Consider the following 20013-nt stretch of genomic DNA (forward strand, 5'->3'; position numbering starts at 1 on the left):
TCGGCACATCTTGATGGCTCAAGGTCAACATCGGGTCCAACGGCGAGAGAGAGGTGAATGACTGTGTGTGAATGTGCAGATAAGAGAGTGAGAGATGAGCGCTCTATACCTATATACTCTACTCTCTGGTGAAGGCAGATACACACAGATTGATGACAGAGAGGCACTGGCTGGAGAGACACTAGATGGATGATAGATGATGGGAGAAAGCGATAAGCTAAGTCTTTAAACCACTGCCGAGAGAGAGAGAGAGAGAGAGAGAGAGAGAGAGAGAGAGAGAGAGAGAGAGAGAGAGAGAGAGAGAGAGAGAGAGAGAGAGAGAGAGAGAGAGAGAGAGAGAGAGAGAGAGAGAGAGAGAGCCTCGTGTTTGTTTTGAAAGTGAGATATGCGCCCGAATGCATCAGGAAAATGGAGCCAAAGCAGGAATCTGCTTTGGCAAAATGCTCATTTAGAATTTACGAAATTATGGTGCGTTTTATAGCATCATACTGTAGGTCACCGTATTAGTACCTTATACGGTGACAAATTAGTGCTTTGTTTTGCCGTACTAGCACAATCCTTTATTTGCACAAGGAATCACCCATTAGGATCATACATTTTACAGTATGGGTAAACAACCTACTGTGAAAGTAAATGAACATTATTCTGAAACTGTAACTGTTTAATTTGTGAACTTTAATGTTTTTCAGTTTGAACCCTTTTCCTTTGCCCCCTGTGTCTTCAAATGTTATCAGATGTTATCACGTTTGCTCTTAACGTAGAACAAACACAAGCCAAGCCAACGCAAAGCTACAGAGTCCGCGGTGGCTTGGCCTGCAGACACAGCCTCTTATGGCTGAGCAGACATGGCTGTAAAATGTTAGTAATGTACACACTGTACAGAATACATAGATACTGCGCTGATGAGTGTGGAGGAATGGTGACTTGGCTGGCTCAGGTGGATATAGGAAGGGCCAAGGTAGGGGAGAAAAGTGCAGCGACAGCAGACATTGTGAAAGATACACAGTTGCGTAACATCGATAACCAAGGTGTGTGTGTGTGTGTGTGTGTGTGAGAGAAACGGTTGAACAGGAGGCAGTGGTAACTGGTAACACTGTACTGTCCCAAGAATCTGTCACAGAGATCGATGGTGTGGGAGTACATGAGAGAACATGCATACGTACACTACATACACACATACAGTACACACACACACACACACACACACACACACAGGCACAGCGTGATCCATGCTTTTCTAAAGCCGGTGGTTGGAGCATAAAACCGTTATATTGTCTCCACAATGACCTTGCAGTCGAGTCCCCTGCTGTGCATCGGTGCACGTGGAGAGGAGAGGAGGGGAGGGGAGGGGAGGCGAGTGTTATGGACCACAGTGTGGGTGAGAGTGCATCCCACGTGCACACACAGCATACGGTGCACAGGGAAGGAACTGTGCTTTCCCACTGTGTACGATGGTATATGCCTATAGTCCTTATTTTACATTACATATTTTGGTCTGGGATTAGTTTTCCAGAGTGTCTCAAACCGTGTCTTAAACTTGGGTACAAATTACAATAGAGCGTCGCAGCCCCGCCCCCTCGAGAGACCCGGAAAATAAATCCTTTTCCTCATAGACTTTTCAGAAAGTAATTATTTAAAGACGTTTACGCCGCGGACAAAGCCAACACTTGTGGTGACTGCGATGCTCTATACAACGAGGTAAACATTTGAAATTATTTATACATTTCTGCCAGTTAATCTGGTTGAAAGTGAATTGGCTGGCTACTGAGAACGTGTTGATGCTCGTATTAAGGTGCCGTGTGAAGAAAAACACCGCTGCTTCCTTAGAAGCACTCCTTAGAAGTTACTCCAAAGAACGTTTATTTGGTGCATTCATTTGTGTACAGACTGCTCACTAACATCAAAGGCCATGAGCCACAACCTACCTCACTGCTCCATCATCAGATGGACGAAAAAACAAACACTAACGTGCATCTGACTGAAATTCACTGTGTGTATCTACCGTATGTGCTCTCTGAAATGCCACCTTCCCTCCCTCTATATCAAGACCACACAAGGTCATATTATATATCTGCGCAGAAGTGAGTCCAACAGTTAGTTAGAGTCCAGTAGTTTGTAGATAGTTTATAGATCAGTGGTTCTCAAACATTTTAATTTTCAAGAACCCCCACGACTCTGAGAGTGCACCGATGGAACCATCACGGGTCCATTTGTAGACTCTCAGAGTAACAGACCTGTAAGGGTCTATTTGGAACCCTCCCGAGGTACCCTGAGGGTCCCCATAGACCTCACTTAGAGGGGTCAAAGGTGTCGTTTGAGATGGCTGTGTTTTTGCCATGTCATGGTCCGTTGTCGCAATTCATGCTTTACTCATTGCCATGCGTTGATTTAATTTGCTTTTTGTTTTTTTAACATGTGTGTGTATTTTCTGCATTCATTGTTGACATTGCGCATTGTTCTTTTTCCCCCCCTCCCTCTTTTTTTTTTGGTTTCTCCTGCTGTCTGTTTTCTGCATGCTACCCTCATCCATAGCTTTGTACCAATGGCTAGAAGCAGACCTCCATGGCAGGGAGCCCGATACCTCAGCTACAGGTAAAGAACCATACCATCGTTGACCCCTTCTTCTACCCCCAATTGCTGCTGTTCCGTCCACTTCCCTCATAGCCCTTTCACCCTCTGAACCAGTGGTTCTCTTCTCAGCCCCCTGAGGGGGTTCCAGGTGGTCCCCAGCTAAATGATGGAGACCAAATGGACCTTTATTAGATGATCTTTATCGCCTGAGAGTTTAAGTTCTGCCATTGTGCGCTCTCCATAATTAAATTAGTGTTAGACATCTGCATTACTAAATTCACAAGGAGTCCATACACAATTTCAGAATGTAGAAGAATTGTTATTTTGATCAACGTTCGCTTGTCGTCTCTCCTACAAACATCAGCATGGAACTGTGGACAAAATCGTATCCAACGACAAAAACAAATATTTTACGTTTTGTGTCTTGAGAGGCTGAATCTCGTCGAATCCGTCTGTGGCTCAAATGCCGAATAAATAATGGACCTGAAAAGAGTTGAAAACCACTGCTCTAAACCTTGACCTCCTGAGCAAGACTCAGCTCCTGACAACTCCTGACAGCTCCTCGCAACCTCAATTCGGTTCTATACCCTCTGTCCATCTTGGGCCTGTGTTTGTTTGTTTGTTTGTTCTTTTTTTCTTTCTTTCTTTCTTTCTTTCTTTCTTTCTTTCTTTCTTTCTTTCTTTCTTTCTTTCTATCTCCACCTGTCTCGCCCTCCTTCTGTCTCTGTGACTGTCTGCCAGTGACTTCTCTGTTCTCTCTCTCTCTCTCTCTCTCTCTCTCTCTCGTATGTGTTGCTTTCCGCTGCCCCCCCCCCCCCCCCCCCTTCTCCAGATGCATCCAGCCTATATGGGTCAGGTTCCTCTGAGCTTGTTATCCAAATCACAGTTCCACTCCTGCCTCCTGTAATGTTTGTTACACTCCTCCTCTTTATCCTCACTGTACCTCTGCTGAAAGACCATCGACTGGCATCCTCATCTACCTTCCCTTTGGGGGAGGGGGAGAGAGAGAGATGCCTCCACACAGGTTTGAATAGAAACAGAGAAATGAGTCATTACACACACACACACACACACACACACACACACACACACACACACACACATGAACGAAAAAAAGGAGCTCCACTTTCACTTCTCTTCTCTGCTGTTCATTCTCCTCTCTTCCTCTCCAGCCTGTCTCCTTCTGTTTGTCTCAGCTATCAGGGCTGCGGGGACGCCGGGGAGTTCAGGCGTCCCCCTCAAGCCAGCAGAGACTCTGCAGAGACAAAGGCCCTGTCTGGCACTCACACTAGGGCAGTCTGCCAAGGCACAACTCTCTCTCTCTCTCTGTGTGTGTGTGTGTGTGTGTGTGTGTGTGTGTGTGTGTGTGTGTGTGTGCACGGTGTGTGTGTGAGAGAGTGACTAATAACAATTTAAGGCCAGGATGTCCCTTTGAATTACAATTAACAGCAGCTTAGAGTTTGTGTGTGTGTGTGTGTGTGTGTGTGTGTGTGTGTGTGTGTACAGTAACACAAAGACATGCACGTCCATAAACCAGCAGCTCTTTTAATCTCTCCCTGGAGTCCTACACCTTGTGACCTTGGAACCTTGTATTTTCTCCTTTCCTATTGTTCTTTCCCTCCCTCTCCAAAACCTTCTAAAATGTCAACCACCCTTTTCATTATTCATCAGTAGTTGGGCACGCACGCACGCACGGACGCACAGTGAAATCAATGCGGAGAGCTGCGGTGAAATCATCAGCTGCTGTGTTGGTCATGGTGGCTGTGGTCTCCGTCAGTCAGTCATCCGTGCCTGGCCTTTTCTCTGCCTCTTGTCTTTTCCCACTTTCTTCAGTCTCGTGTCTGTACTGCTGTCACTGCTGCCTCATGCCGCCTGTGCGTGCGTGCGTGTGTGTGTGTGTGTGTGTGTGCGCGTGTGTCACTGGTGGAAAGCAACACATGCAGTACATACATGTCCTCAAGTACTTGTACTTAAAGTACAACGTTGAGGTACTTTTGCTTTACTGGAGCATTTCCAAATTTCAATCCCTTTACTTCTACTCCACTACTGTACATCTCAGAGGCAAATATTGTACGTTTTACTCCACTACAGTTATTTGAAAACTTTAGTTACTAGTGGCTGTGTAGATTTGAATTATAATTACAAAACATGCACAAAACATGCCCTATTTAAACTTTTGCCGTTTGAAAATAGCCGATCTACAGGCGGCTTGTTATTGGGAGCTTTATGCTCAAAAGATTTAATGCGTTGCTATTTGTTCTTAAATGGATTAAATGCATCTCATTTGCAGCCATAGTCATACAGTATACAGTACATATCTACCTTACTACGCATTTTGATCACCAGTGAAGCACAGGAGAAGATGTGGTCTGAAAATATGTACTCATTAAAGAGAGAAGATCACATTAGTGTACATGAAACCCTCGTTGACCCTGAGAAGATCAATGTGACCTTTTTTGTGTCCGACCTAAAAAAAAAGAGCACACTCTCTGTGGATGTGCCACCTGTCCCTGTAATGGCCACCACTATTCACTTCATCCAAAATCAATCGGCATTTGTCTCCCCCCTCCCGCTCCCCGGTGTGAGTGTATTGGAGAAGAATTGGAGAAGTGGGCTTGCAACTCGCTTTTTAAAATGCTCCAATTTAGTTCACAGCAGCTACGGAACGGTCCTGTTGCTGCCGTGAATAGAATTTGGAGCATTATAAAAGTTAGCCCACTTATTGTTGTCTCCGCCAGGCTGAAAGGCATGGCCCAAATATGTGTTGCACCCTCTATGTCCGTCCGTCCGCCCGTGATCTCCGGCTCTGTTGGCTCGATGGCAGAAACGCACACTCCCTGGATGCCAGAGCAGAACCTCTGCCCCAAATTCTTCACAAGGGGCCTGTTATAGCGCCACCAGGAGGCAGACTTTTGCAAAACATTTTAATATATACCGGTACTCCTAGTCTCCTACAAAATGTACCAAATTATCAAGCAAATCGGTACACATTATAAGTGACCAAGAAGACGGATCCATCTGATTTTTCATATTCCATCCCGATTGGCAAATTCCCAAACATTGCTGGCCCACATTAACCTACCTATAACCTGGCAGATAACTAGTGTGGATTTGACCACTTTTCAACTTAAAAATAGCCGATCTATACATGCTCACAATGCGTCACACAATTGCAGGCTTCAGTGCATTAACAGTCCAGAGGCTGTTACGGAGCCATGACAGGACTGATGCGGTCACCCACATGCTGCAGCAGCATCTCTCTCTCTCTCTCTCTCTCTCTCTCTCTCTCTCTCTCTCTCTCTCTCTCTCTCTCTCTCTCTCTCTCTCTCTCTGTCTGGAAGCTGTGGTCCTCAGCCTCTGTTTAGTGTGTTGTAAAACCCACAGAGAGTACAGTGTAACAGTACAGTGTAACACGATGACAGAGCGATGAAGCAAAGAGACAAACACAATGGAGGAGGGAATAACTCACAGAATAAATGATGGAACCATTGGGATGGATATTCAATTCTATCTGTATCCATCCATCCCCCGTTAGCACTATACAGCAGCCCGTGGAAATGTAGTCTTTCCACGACGATCACTGACGAAACAAACTAACCCATTTAGGCCTGACCTTGAAATAAAAAAAGAATCTTCTAAATCCTCCAGTTTTCTGAAATGAATATTTTCACGACTTTTCAAAAATAGCAGACCTGCAACACTCGGTGGCGCGCTTATGAGCTTGTAGATCTGCTATTTTTCAATAGCTAAATTATAACATAATGTTTAAAACACCAAAAGGGGTACCCGCCCCAAAATGACTAAATATATTCACAATTTCATCATATATTTCATCATATATATTCACAATTTCATATTAAAACTAGACTAAAATCTTAGCGAGGGACTAGTGGAGAAGAGTGGAGAACTAAAAGACCAAGTCATTTTATGCTATAGGTTGTGCTGAAAATAGCAGATCTGCTACACTAAAATGTTATAGGCTCTTGTCCTATAGACACGTACAATAGTTTATCCCTTAGCAGCAGTGTCAAAAAAGTGTACAAACGGAGGCATAAGATATAATGTCTATGGCATGGGTCTTCAACAGGGGGCCCTAGGGGATCCTCAGAGTTACAAAATTCCTATTCGGGGGCGGGCACATTCACCAAAAATAGCATATAATAGCTTGTAAATAGGCTATTTACGCGTTGGTATAAATGAATGATTGATGGTGTTATCAAACGGGTACTACAAAGGCATTTAATGAAATCTTTATTAAACTGTTTAATCTGCAACACCTTTTTTTTTATACAATAGGTAGTGGTGGGGTGGGGTGCTTCATCTCTCTCACCTAAGGAGTCCTTGGCCCCCAGAAAAGACCCCTGGTGGTATATGTGGGATGTTGCACCATTTGACAAGCCTTCTCGCGCTGTCACTCCTCACGTATATCTCCACCATACACTGTCGGTATGCCAGTGTGCCACTGTGTGACACATTGACAGCTGTCACACCAGATCCCCCCACCACTGTAATCCCCTCCCCCTTAAGCACGTCTTAACGGTATATACCATTAGACACGAAGGACGTGTAATATTAATTGGTTATGATCAGTAATCGGATTGGAGAGATTAATGAAAATGTTGGTTGTTTGATGAGCTGTCGATCGTGGGTGGATTATTTCAGTATTGGCTTCTGACAAAGGAGAGCAGTGGTTTTGTAAAGTGTGTGTGTGTGTGTGTGTGTGTGTGTGTGTGTGTGTGTGTGTGTGTGTGTGTGTGTGTGTGTGTGTGGAGCGCAGTCATAGCTGCGGTGTCAAATTAAGCACAGCTTGACACCACAGCTATTATTGCTTACAGCTGACTGTAGCATATCAACTGTTGTGCAATACGACAAAGCCATTCTGATTACACTTGTAACTATTGATTTTGTGTGTGTGATTAACTGTTAGGTTTTTTTATATAATCTAATCATCAGGAACCATATTGTTTCCATATCAAGAATCAATGTAAAGACTAATGACGATTAAATTAATCTGATTAGCAGTTAAATACATTTATAAACGGTACACAGTAGAATGTGTGTTATAAGCTTATCACACATCATATGCACTCCTGAAACACAGCTTTATATTTTTTTTGTTAAATCGATTATGTTATCAAGATTGATTACTTGATTAAATTGATTAGTTCAATTTAGGGTTGCAGCCCTAAATCTGATACTGGTATACTGGCCATTCAACATGCTGTCTTTTCTCTTTTTATTTATCTCTCTCTCCTCATTTCTAGGGGAGAACTTCGAACAGAGCCCCCTCAAGAGGACCTTTAAGTCCAAAGTCCTCGCCCACTATCCAGAGACTGTGGAGTGGAACCCGTTCGATCAGGATGCGGTCAACATGGTAGGTATCTGCTCCACCAGGGAAACGGTGTTTGGCCTATCGCCCGCCAGCATTTCGTTCAAAGTGATGCGTTGTTATCTTACCTTTTTACCATGTGACTGTAACTAACTCGTAACCTGACTCCGCCAGATGGGGGCGGTATTGAGTCACAAGTTCACAACAGAGCCTCCATCTGGAATCGCTGACGCAGCAGCGATGAACCGAACCGGACGCGGTTCGGACCAATCGGCGGCAGCTACGGGCTTCTTCAATCTGGCAGAGTCAGGTTAACCCATTTTGGGAGGGAACCCATTTTGGTGTTAGCATCATGTCGTGCTTTAGCTATTGAAAAATAGCAGATCTACAAGGTCATAGCGCGCCGGTCTGCTATTTTTGAGCGACTGACATAGAAGACATTTTTTTAATCTGATCTCAGGTCAGAATGGAAAACTGTCAGGATGTAGAAGACAGTTTTAGAATCTGATCTCAGGTCAGAATGGGTTAACGAACTCGGGGCACCTCCTCAAAAGTCATCGCTCCAGTCGTTCAGTTTCTTCTGCGTGGACAGCCAGGTGACGCGAGGAGGAGGAGGAGGAGGGCCCAAAATCATTATAGGACTAATCGTATTAGCGAACTGGGACGGAATTACTTTTTGAGTCGCGGCAATTAATTAATGATGGCTCCCGTCCCGTCACTATTCTGGGGAAGGATTGTCCCATCATGGGGTCGACAGCTGGGGACAAGTGGAGGAGGTATTACGTCCCAACAGAACCCCCAAGAGGCCCGGCCTGGCTGGCCAGCAGCCTCAGATCATTTACAGGGGGGAAGAAGGGCATCTGGGATTATTTAAACGGAGCACAGAAATGTGTGCTGTAAACACACTCTCTCTCTATCTCTCTCTCTCTCTCTCTCTCTCTCTCTCTCTCTCAGGCACACACACACGCACACTTGCATGTATACACTCTCGTTCTCTCCCACACACAGAAACGGAGAGGGAGGGAGGGAGAGATTTTAGGAAACAGCCACACAAATGTCGAGCCGAGAGGCACCAGGATTAAGACACTTTGTTCCCTTCCCATGTGGGATCCTGGCTAACGGAGCGCCGACAAATCCTCCCTCTGGGTTTCTCTATGCATTTTTACCCAGGAGGCTCTCAGCATGAAGGTCTGGCCACATCATGTAATGTTCCTCACAACAATAGATTTAGATGTTTTGTGTCCAAGAGTCAATTGAGATGGAGGGAGAAAAATAAAATGTGCTATAGTCTTTCCCTCAGACAAGAACATGCCTTCCTTGAAAAGGGCATAAATCAATACAGTGTATGGATTGGCGCATGCGCGCGTGTGCGAGTGTATATGCGTGCGCGAGCATGCTTTCGCGTGCACAGCTACACAGTGCCGCGTGCACACACAGGGGATTCTGTAACTGCCACTGTTCACTCTTGACAAAGAAAAGATAGCGGTCGGAGGTTAAGTTACTGTCCACGGTGGCCTTCCAGAGGAAGTGTGTGTCGGTGTTGGGCTGAAGGGACTGCTGACCCATCAGTATAGATGGTGATTGTGTTTGTCCTCTCATGGTTTTTTGGGACAGGAGGTGTGCTGTGGTTTAGTGTTACCTTCGGCACCAGTGCATCCTCATGCACACAACATCCAAATGCCGTGTGTTACGTCAGGGGACGTGTGTGTGTGTGTGTGTGTGTGTGTGTGTGTGTGTGTGTGTGTGTGTGTGTGTGCGTGCGTGCGTGTATTTCTAAATTGATACTTTTCCTTAATTAACAAATGTGAGTACTTTTTACACCACTGAGTGTATGCATGTGCACGTGTCATGTGTAAGGTTGCGTGTGTGCGTGCGGCGCGCCTCCCTCAGGTGAGGTAATAACCGTGGTGGAGATGAGGTTGTGGTTTGGGTGCTCGTGTGACCAATGCGAGGTCAGCTCTTCATGTTTTCCATCCACTCTGGCGTCAGCAGCCGCTTAATAATTCAAGCTGCCACGTCTCGACTTACGTCGGCATGGAAACTGGCCATTGTGCGGCGCGTTGTTGCCCGGCTCGAAACTGAACACCGGGCCTCGTCGGCGAGAAGGGAGGGAGGTGTCTGATGGGAGAGAGACATTGGGATATCATCTCTCTCTCTTTCTCTCTCTCTCTCTGACTCGCACTATCAATGCAGCCTCCACTTATTTTTAGCGTCTCGGCGGAATAGTGGAGTGTGCTAGCGTGAGAGATTATCGATATAGCATTTTCTGCTGAGGAAACGACAATGAAAGCGAAATATGTTGTCATTCTCCCGATATATTCAATATATACCCATCACTGGGATGCGGGAGTTCAGTTAACAGACCTGTTCCTGCAGCTTTAAATCCTAAAATGCTCTTCATTCCGCTCCAAAATGTATCTTGAAATATCAACGTGGGCGTTCGCTCGTATATAATAAACTGTCTGTCCCTCCATAAAAGTAAATAAATAAAGGCGAAAGCCACACATTTTACAGTATGCTTGGTTGCACGCTGTTATCGTGCACCCCCCCCCCCCCCCCCCCCAACATTGCTGACCTTCAAGCTCACAACGCACTGCGAGCTTGTAGATCTGCTATTTTTCGGCTATTCTTTCATCGATTTTCAATACAGCCCTAAAATGTTAATGTCCTTCCAGTTTGTGTGTGTGTGTGTGTGTGTGTGTGTGTGTGTGTGCATTGTCCCATTGGCACTCAGTACCGTTCAAATAGGCACACATTGTGAATTTGTTCCACAGCTTTGCAGGGCGCTTGACAGATTATTTTCTGTGGGATGAAGAACATTAATTTCCCAACGCACTGTGTGTGATTTCATTACTCTCCTGCGCTTGTAAACATGTAATGAGATTTATTTAATTTTTTTGTCAGGGGTTACTTGTCAGAAATGATAAGTGGAAATGTTGATTCGCTTTCCCTCTCTCCTAATCCAATCAGAGCAGCCCGGCGGGCAAGAGTGAGCGCGTCAATGTTTCTGCTGTCGGGTGGAAACCTCATATGTCCAAAAGTGTCACTCTCCAGGATTCAAATGAAGAAATTAGCAAAATAATTGTACATACTAAGATGTACATACTACACAAACTCACAACGTGTACTGTAGCATCGTGACACATTGTGAGCTTGTATGTACATATGCTATTTTTGCTATACTTTTGTGTGACACTGGAGTATGATGAGTTAGGGTAACGAGTAACGAGTTGAAATATGAGTTTTCCGCCGGACAGCAACAAATGAGGTGTACTGTAAGTGTGTGCATACGGTGTACTTATGCATGTGCAATTGTGCATGCGCAGGTATAGTTGCACGCCGGAATACATGCCTGCCGCGCGGTGAAAGACCAACGCGTCCAGACGCTTTCTTTTCCGCGTGTTATCCGCAGCGGTGCCAAAGCTTGTTCCGAGTCATTTCCTCTTCAAGCTCTGGGCACCATATAAAACATAATGGCCGTCGTGATGAAGCATGTTTATTCCAGGCTGCGGTATAACCGGGGTGTTTTACATCAACCTATTACGGTTGTTGGGGACGCTGAAAGAGAAGTCACATGCTTTGCAAAAATACACACACAAACTATGGCAACAGACTGCTAACTATGGCCATTTCTCTTAAACCAGTGCTACTCAAAACTTTTTGTCATTTTATTTTTCTTCATCCCCTGAATGACATGACTAGGCCTACTGTATACTTTATGCACTTCACACATGTCATATTACGGTACGTGAATATGCAAATCTTCCCCTCTAAGTTGAGAGAATATCCGTACTATTAGTGGACAGATTGAAAATAACTCTCTTTACTTGACATTTCACCACTTCAACCCACCCCCAGCATTACTATTCTGGGAGGAACAGTTGCCATAAATAGCCCATCTACAGTACAAGCTCACAACGCATTCATCTGAATTATTTCGTATGAATCTGTGCCACCGTGCCTTTTTTTGCAAACTGTTAATGAAGTATTCAATCAACTAATCAAAAGCCGTAAGCTTGTACACCTGCTATTTTTTGAAATATTTTTTTCTGGGCGTCTCCCTCCCTGGCACAAACCCTTGTGGAAGGTCCGGTCCACGGCTTAAATAAATTCGGGGGTCCTTGACAGGAAACGTTTGCCAACCACTGCTCTCTCTCTCCGTCTCCCCCTCTGGTCGTTAACAACGCCTCCTCTCGCTCTCTCTGTCTCTCTCTCTGTCTCTCTCCCTCCCTCTGGTCCAGCTGTGCATGCCCAAAGGCCTGTCGTTCCGGACGCAGGCGGACGCACGGCCGCCCCGGTTCCACTCCTTCATCATCACGCGGGAGGACGGCTCGCGCACCTACGGCTTCGTGCACACCTTCTACGAGGAGGTGACCAGCGCCCCCATCTGCTCCGCCATGCAGACCCTCTACCAGATGCACAACGCCGAGCACCCCTCCTCCTCCGCTGACCCTTCCTCCTCGTCCTCCTCCTCCTCCAGGTTATTTGAGTTTCATTATTATTATTATTATTTAATTTTTTCCAGTTTAAAGCTGCTATAAGCAATAATAATTACCTTTTTATTTAATATATTTTTTGGTATTCAGACAGCCAGCAATGGGTAAAACGCTCCCCAAACAAATGTATAGTCTCTGTGACACATCTAGGGGCCTCAATCTGCATTCAAATATTTTACTATAGAAGCTTTGTCATTGGTCGATTTGCCGGTCTACTTCCTGATTGGTTAGTCATTTCGACCGGGGTTTTTTTTCCGACCAATGACAAAGCTTTGAGGAAAATCTTTCAATGCAGATTGTGGCCCCTAGATGTGTCACAGAGACTACATATCTTTTGGGAGCGTTGCACTCATTGCTGGCTGTCTAAATACCAAAAAATAAAAAATTAACAAAGTTATTAATGTTTTTACTTATTGCTTATAGCAGCTTTAATATACATTTTTAAATATAAACCTTCTATCTATAGTTCTATACTAAGTAAACTGGACCCGAGTTGGCTCTGTACCCCCCCCCCCCCATCTACACACAATATTGTTAATAATGTATATATCTTTTTTTAATGAAATTCAGAAATTCATGAAAATCTTAGATTTGAGATTTTTTATTAATTATTTTTACGTAGGAAACACATTAATTACCCGCCCGCGACCCATAAAAATGGGTCCCTATATAGTCTTGACCCACTGTTTGGGAAAGAAACACCGAACCAACAGCATAACCCCTTCCTCCTCCAGCATGGACTCCCTGGCCAGCAGCCTGGACGAGGCCGAGACCCCTCCCTCCTCCTCCTCCTCGCCGTCCGCCCGGGCCGCGGCGGGCGCCGGCGCCGCCGGCGGGGGGGGCCTGGGCGGCTACGACTCGTCGCGGGACACCCTGTACGTGTCCAAGGCGCTGTGTCTGATCGCGCCCATGCCCTTCATGCACGCCTGCCGCCGCTTCCTGTCGCAGCTGCACCGCGCCGTCACGGGCGCCACGCCGCCCCCGCTGCCCCTGGAGAGCTACGTGCACAACATCCTGTACGAGGTGCCCCTGCCCCCGCCCGGACGCTCGCTCAAGTTCCACGGGGTGCGTATGGGAGCGGAGAGTTGTTGATATGAAATGTGCCGCCAATGGGTTTAAGACATTTTGACCTGAGATCAGATTCTAAAAATGTCTTGTACATCCCGACAATTTTCTGAAAAAGCTATGTTTTTATGTCAGTCGTTCTTCGATTTTTCAAAAATAGCAGACCTACAAGCTCGTAGCGCGCCACTCGGTGGCGCGCTATGAGCTTGTAGATCTGCTATTTTTCAATAGCTAAAGAATAGCTTAATGCTAACACCAAAATGGGTGCCCGCCCAAAATGGGTTATTTACGAAAAGGAAAGGGCAGGAGCCTATCTCCTGTTTCTGTAGCGTGAGGCAGCTTGATGTACAAGTACAGCCCCTGGACATGACGCTAGTATGTCACAGGGACTTACCCCCCAATCAAACCCTTGATGCTGAGTGCCAAGCAAGCAGGGAGGCATTGGGTCCCATTCTTTACTTTTCTCTGGTATGACCCGGCCGGGGATTGAACCCCAACCTCCCAGTCTCAGGGCGGACACTCTAACCACAAGGCCACTGAACTGGTACATGCATTGCCTATAATAATAAATGTTTCCTCCCCCAACAGGTGTACGAGCCCATCGTGTGCCAGCGGCCCGGCCCGGGGGAGCTGCCCCTGGCCGACTTCCCCCTGGGAGAGGCCTTCAGCCTGCTGGGAGTGGAGAACCTGGTGCAGCTCTTCACCTGCACTCTGCTGGAGATGCAGATCCTGCTCTACTCGCAGGGTAACGATCAACTGTTCAACTTCCTCCACCAAAAACTTTATATAATATTTGTTTTATTTGGAATAAGCAGTACAGTATAGACAGCATTTGTATGTATACATAGGACACAAGTGCAGTTCCCAAGATTCTTTTTTTTTTCACCCCTCTTCCCCCCCCCCCTCCAAGTGGCTCCATCTCTAATGTCCTCTCTTTCTTCGGATGAGCTACATATGACATCAAGTCCACACTTAAACAGGGGCAACAGGGCAATATCACTTCAGATTGTACATTTCAGAAGGAGGAAAAAGAAGAAAGAGTGGGTAGAAAAAGACAAAGACAAAAAAACAACAACCAATTAAACAAAAGTATTTCCACCAAAAACTATGGGGAAAGAATGTTCATCGACTTACCGTATGTCAAACTAAACACATGCAACCCTGCGTTGTGAGCTTGTAGATCTGCTATTTTGCGGAGCACGACACCCGCACACAACCAAGCATAAAATGACTTGTCCTCAACAATATCAGATTTCCACGCTCTTCTCTGTGTGAAATGGCTGTGAGCGTGGGCTGATAACAAGGCGGACAGGTGGCACAGGAGTGGCACACCAGCCGGGGAATGGAGGGTAGTTTATTGTTGCTGTAATTTTGAATCCTGAATAGTAACCATTTTGGACATATGAGGTTTCCACCCGACAGAGGCGATATACTCAGGCGATCCCATCCAAGCCCTGCCTTTATTATTATCATCATCATCATCATCATCATCACGAGTCCTCGTGGGTAATCTGTGATGTTGAGATTTGCGGTATCCTGTCCTGGTCTGGCCCCGTCCCAGTCACGTCCACAGCTGGCTTCTGACGCCAAACGCCGCTGGGATTAGAGGCAGTAATCAGTGATGACTGACTGTGTGGGGGGGGGGGGGGGGGGGGAGAACAGGTTGACTGCAGTGCACTGGGCTGATTCCCAGCGGAGAGGGGGCGGGAGGTGCTTAGACGAGCAAGTGGGCCTCAAGGGTGAGATTATGAGGTGGTCAGCCAAGTGTCAGGCAGTGTTTTTTGTTGGCCAAGAGCGATGCAGGCCAGAGCAATGGGATTCTCAACCTTTTTGGCTGGGAGGGGACGGCCCGGAAATGCTTTGGCCACATGCTTTATAGACTGGAGGGACGATTTCACTGTGAATAATTTAGGAATTTAGGAGTCCCTTGGCCTGCTAAAAGAAACAGTGATCACTATGGTAGCTTCTGAGGTTAGCTGTTGACACACGCACACGCACGCACACACACACACACACACACACACACACACACACACACACACACACACACACACACACACACACACACACACACACACACACACATGGGTGATGGAAATATTCTCCGCCTTTTGGAGAAAATGTAAAGATAATTGGATCATTTGGATGAAGCCCCCCCCATCACCACCACCACCAAAATAAAGACCTCCCTGCATCCAGACACCCTGCCCCCCCCCCACCCCCACCCCACCCCATCCCCCTCTCATCCCGCCATCCTTTGATGAAAGATGGGCCTCCATGTTTTATTCATCATCCCCGCCGTCAGAAGCAATCGCTTCCTGAGTGGGAATAATTAAAAACCACTCATTCGGACGGGGGGGGAAACATCCTCCGTCTTGTTTTAGCGCTCGTCCTTTTTCATCGAAGAAGCAACCATCGGCGTTCAATCTTGTGTTCCTCGACTTGCGCGGCAGGAGTCCCCGTTCTCTCTGTAATGAGAACGGGGAGCGTACGTCCCGTGGATGGATGATGGACTGGTTCACTTTGGGTCCGACCGTACACGGAAATTAATGAGACAAGACCCATCATATGTTCTCCTAATCAACAACCAATTAAGCCGTGACAGATGTGAGGCTTCCCCCTCCATCCACCAACACGCCGCACAAACACACAGGTTTGTATTAATATACTTGTGAGGACATGATATTTTTAAGACGGCATCGAAAATAGCCCAAAAATAGCATAACAATTTTTCACAGCAATTCGAACTAACTAAGTATAACATAGGGACTACTCTAACCCCCTAAATCTAACCTCTATCCTCAACCTCATCTTAACCCTAAATGCAACCAGTCTTTTTCTAATTGTAACACTGTATTTCACAATCTTTCTTAATCATAAAACAAAACATTTTCTTGTTGGGACCAGGATAAAGAAAATGGCCCCCATCGTCTATTTCTCAAATTCTACTATACTTGTGGGGACATTTGGTCATCGTTTTGATGAGTAAAATGAGTAAACCTTTTGTGGAGATTGTGTACAGCGTACAGCAAAATCATATTTAGAAATATTAAATCGAATTTGGAGACTGCCACAAAAAAATGTGTTTTGGTGGCATTGTATAGTTATAGTAAGTATAAGTATAGTATAAGTACCGTATAGTAATACAAACACACACATGCACTCACGCGTGCGCTCGCACATGAACACACTATCACACCCCCAAGCCAGTCCTAACTCACTCACTCACTCTGGCTATGACAGTTAGGTGGAGAAAGTGACAAGCGCATTTCTTACCCAATCACGTGGCTCAGTGAGGGGTGGTCCCTGGATTGAATTACGACCCACCGTTGATTTATATTCCATACAGTACATGATTCCCTGTGTGACTACAACAGGGACCAATGGGGACCGATGCAATAGGGACCAAACATCCATGTAACATCACCAGCTATCAGTAGTGCGAAGGTTATGGTGAAATCTATCTTGAATGTTAACCACGCTATACTGGGCATGTAGGCCGGCCGGGCCCGGCCAGGAGGATATTGCAAGCAGTGGGCCCCCAGATATTTGGAAAGACACTAAAGGAATAAGTCAATAATATTTGACTTTATTATAAGGTAGGAAACGACTCCCCTGATTGTCAAATATTATAATAATATCCCCAATGCCCATCTGAAAAAGCACCCATTTTCAGTTCCTTTTCCTTTCCGAGACCGAGAGTGCTTTTCTCCGCTGTTTTTCCGTTCCCCGGTGTTCTGTCACACTTTCACCCTGACTCATGCTCTCATGCTCTGCATTGCTTTTGGCTCATGGAGGACATGCGCTCCCTGTGTGCATGTTTCTTTCCTTTTTCAGTCAGCTGTTTCCCCTTGAGACACAGCTGGCCACAATGTGACCTGTGTTGAGTTTTTACAAAAAAAAAATCTCACAGGTCTAGTGTTGTTGTTTTGTTTTTTTGACAGCTTTGGTCATGTTTTAGTCATCTGAAGTGTTTTAGTGTAAGTCTAGTTTAAGTCGACTAAATATTGTGAGACTTGAATGGACTGAATGTGCAGTTGAGTTTGGCGAATAAAATGTATGTTGGCAGATCTTGATGCCTGATTTAACACTTGGTTCGCAGACTGAACTTAGCCGATCTACAAGCTCACACCGCGTCGCAACACTTGTAGATCTGCTATTTTCAGAGCGCAACACAGAACACAGAACCAAACATAAAATGACTTGTCTTTTAGTTCTACTGGATCTGTTCTCCACTAGTCCCTCCCTAACATTTTAGTCCATGAAATCAACACTTGACTCCCTGCGTGCAGTTCTTTTTTTCCTTCTTTCAGTCAGCTGTTTCTCCTTGAGACACAATGCGGTCTGTGTTGGGTTTTTATAAATGATCACAAGCCATTCCATCTCATGTTCTTTGTACTTTCCATATTTCTAAGAATTCAAACGGCTTGAGACTGTGAGTGAGAAGTGGAGCGGATGGGAGTTGTTGTCAGTAACACGAACAAAGTAATAACAGGAATGTCTTGGTGTGTCTGTGTGTGCGGAGTGGGAGTCGTCCCTGCCTATCTTTGATTCCCACACAGCCAACCTTGATCATGTTCAGACTTGAGAGAACACCGCTTTTCATGATCTCAATGCCACACGCAGGCTCCAGGTGACTTGATTATCCTGTTTTCCATTTAACCGCTCGAGTTGGGAGGGACATTTGCCAGGAATCGCCGTACAAGTACAAGCTCACGCCTATCTACAATGTAGTATCATGACACGTTGTGTGAGTTTGTAGATCGGCTATTTATGACGAGGAGATTCCTACGTGGAGGGAAACGAGAGTGGACAAAGCGCAGTTGCAACTCGGGTCCGTTGCCGGTGTCACTTTAGTATAGTTAATATAGTGTCACAAACCACTTTTACCATATTTTATATTTTATACTCGGTGCCACGCCATGAGCTTGTATACATGCTATTTTAGAAAAATCATGAAAAGATTTGCGACTCAAATCTTTGCTTCGTGGGGGGGGGGGGGGGGGGGGGGGGTGAAGAAAATATGTCATGCATGTCCCGGTTCGATTCCCGAAGCCAGGCGGCGGATTTGCTAAATAATAAAGCTAAATAAAGCGGAAAAAGGGAGAGTTCAAGTGACCTCGGGTGACTTATGCAGCTCATCTGACACACCATGGCTACACAAGTTGCACTAAGTAAAGCGATATATTTTTTCCGTTATAGCTGCAGCGTTGAGTCGCGCAGCCTTCCTCCTAAAGTTTCATCCATTATTCACAACTGCGGTGTTCACAGTGTGTCATGGTGCTGCTGCTTGTGTAGACGCGTTTGTCTTTGTACGTGCGTGTGTCTGTGCGCGAGCGTGTGTGTGTATGTGCACACGAGTGCGTGCACACTACTCCACAGCTTCGCTATTGACTTTACTCAGCATTTTGTGTGCTCTATCTGGGTTAACTTGAGCTTTCGTCCTACATTTCTCCCGGCTGTGTTCTCTGATCCGCTTCTCTCTCTCTCTCTCTCTCTCTCTCTCTCTCTCTGATCCGCTCGCTTTACACACGCCAACAGGGACGATCACCACCGCCATTATGATGATCTAATGATGATCATCCTCATTAGATCAGTGGCTCTCAAAACTGTGCACGTCGGCTGCCGTGTGCCGCCAACACTTTTGTGGGCGCCGATCCAGAAGGGAACGAGAACCGCTGCGCTAGATGACTTGACGTGTCGTGCATCTTCAATGGACGTGACCACTCAACCGCTGACAATGGGATCTTAAGATTCTCTCATCAGATTATCTTGTTACACGGTCTACAAGATTTTAAAACATCACACAATATGGATTCTATTCAGAATATTGGGGCTTGCCCGATTGTAGCACCTCACGTCATTTCGTCTCACGTTGATCACATTCCTTGTTGAACCTTGTTTTTTAACTCCATGATGTACAGTACTGTAAACGACAGACGGAGCTGGTTAAACTTACAGTAGTGACGAACGGTTGTATTATGTCTGGGAAGTGTTCTTGCCACATAATTATATCTCCTGATCTAAACGGGTAGGAAACGACTCCCCTGATTGTCAGGAGGGCCGTTTTTAACTGGGCCCCCTGGCCTGTTCCCAAAAAAAAAAAAGATTGAGGACCACTGATTTCCAGCAGATGAACAGTCGGTCATTTAGTGGTCAGTTCAAGGGGATGTCAGCTGTGGAAGCATGCAAAAAGATGTGGAGTGATTATCCACAGTCAACCGGGCGTGCCCCGTTTTGGGCATGTGACCATGCCCACAGACAAGCTCACAGTGTGCGGCGATGCAACACGTTGTGAGCTTAGCGATCAGCCATTTTAGCTATTGGTCAGCGGTCACACAACAATGTGCTGCACTAGAAGCTTGCGTGCCTGTGGCGTGCTCTTGTTTCTCTGTGAATGATGTGTGTCCGAGTGAGACACACACACACACACACACACACACAAAGCGTACAATTTGAACAAGTCAGACTTGGCCACCAGAACTGCGCACAAAGCTCAGATAAAATTTGAATGGTGTGTGTTGGAATTTTATAATCAATATATGGCTTATA

The 20013-nt window shown here is 45.9% G+C and overlaps 1 protein-coding gene across 5 annotated transcripts in view; it reads left to right on the forward strand.

Moving 5' to 3' along the window:
• The window catches only part of dennd5b (DENN/MADD domain containing 5B), an 85772-nt gene that overhangs the window by 28498 nt on the left and 37261 nt on the right, over positions 1-20013 (forward strand). For 3 of the 5 annotated variants that reach the window (XM_083757869.1, XM_083757871.1, XM_083757872.1), the window contains exons 2-6: positions 2533-2592; positions 7836-7945; positions 12142-12380; positions 13131-13461; positions 14050-14206. In XM_083757869.1, coding sequence (XP_083613995.1) covers positions 2533-2592; positions 7836-7945; positions 12142-12380; positions 13131-13461; positions 14050-14206 — 897 coding nt within the window. The remainder of the gene's footprint in view (positions 1-2532; positions 2593-7835; positions 7946-12141; positions 12381-13130; positions 13462-14049; positions 14207-20013) is intronic. The other 2 variants (XM_083757870.1, XM_083757873.1) reach the window with 1 other exon arrangement.

Source organism: Protomyctophum parallelum (genome assembly GCF_964188405.1).
Source record: "Protomyctophum parallelum genome assembly, chromosome: 22".
NCBI classification, from domain to species: Eukaryota; Metazoa; Chordata; class Actinopteri; order Myctophiformes; family Myctophidae; genus Protomyctophum; species Protomyctophum parallelum.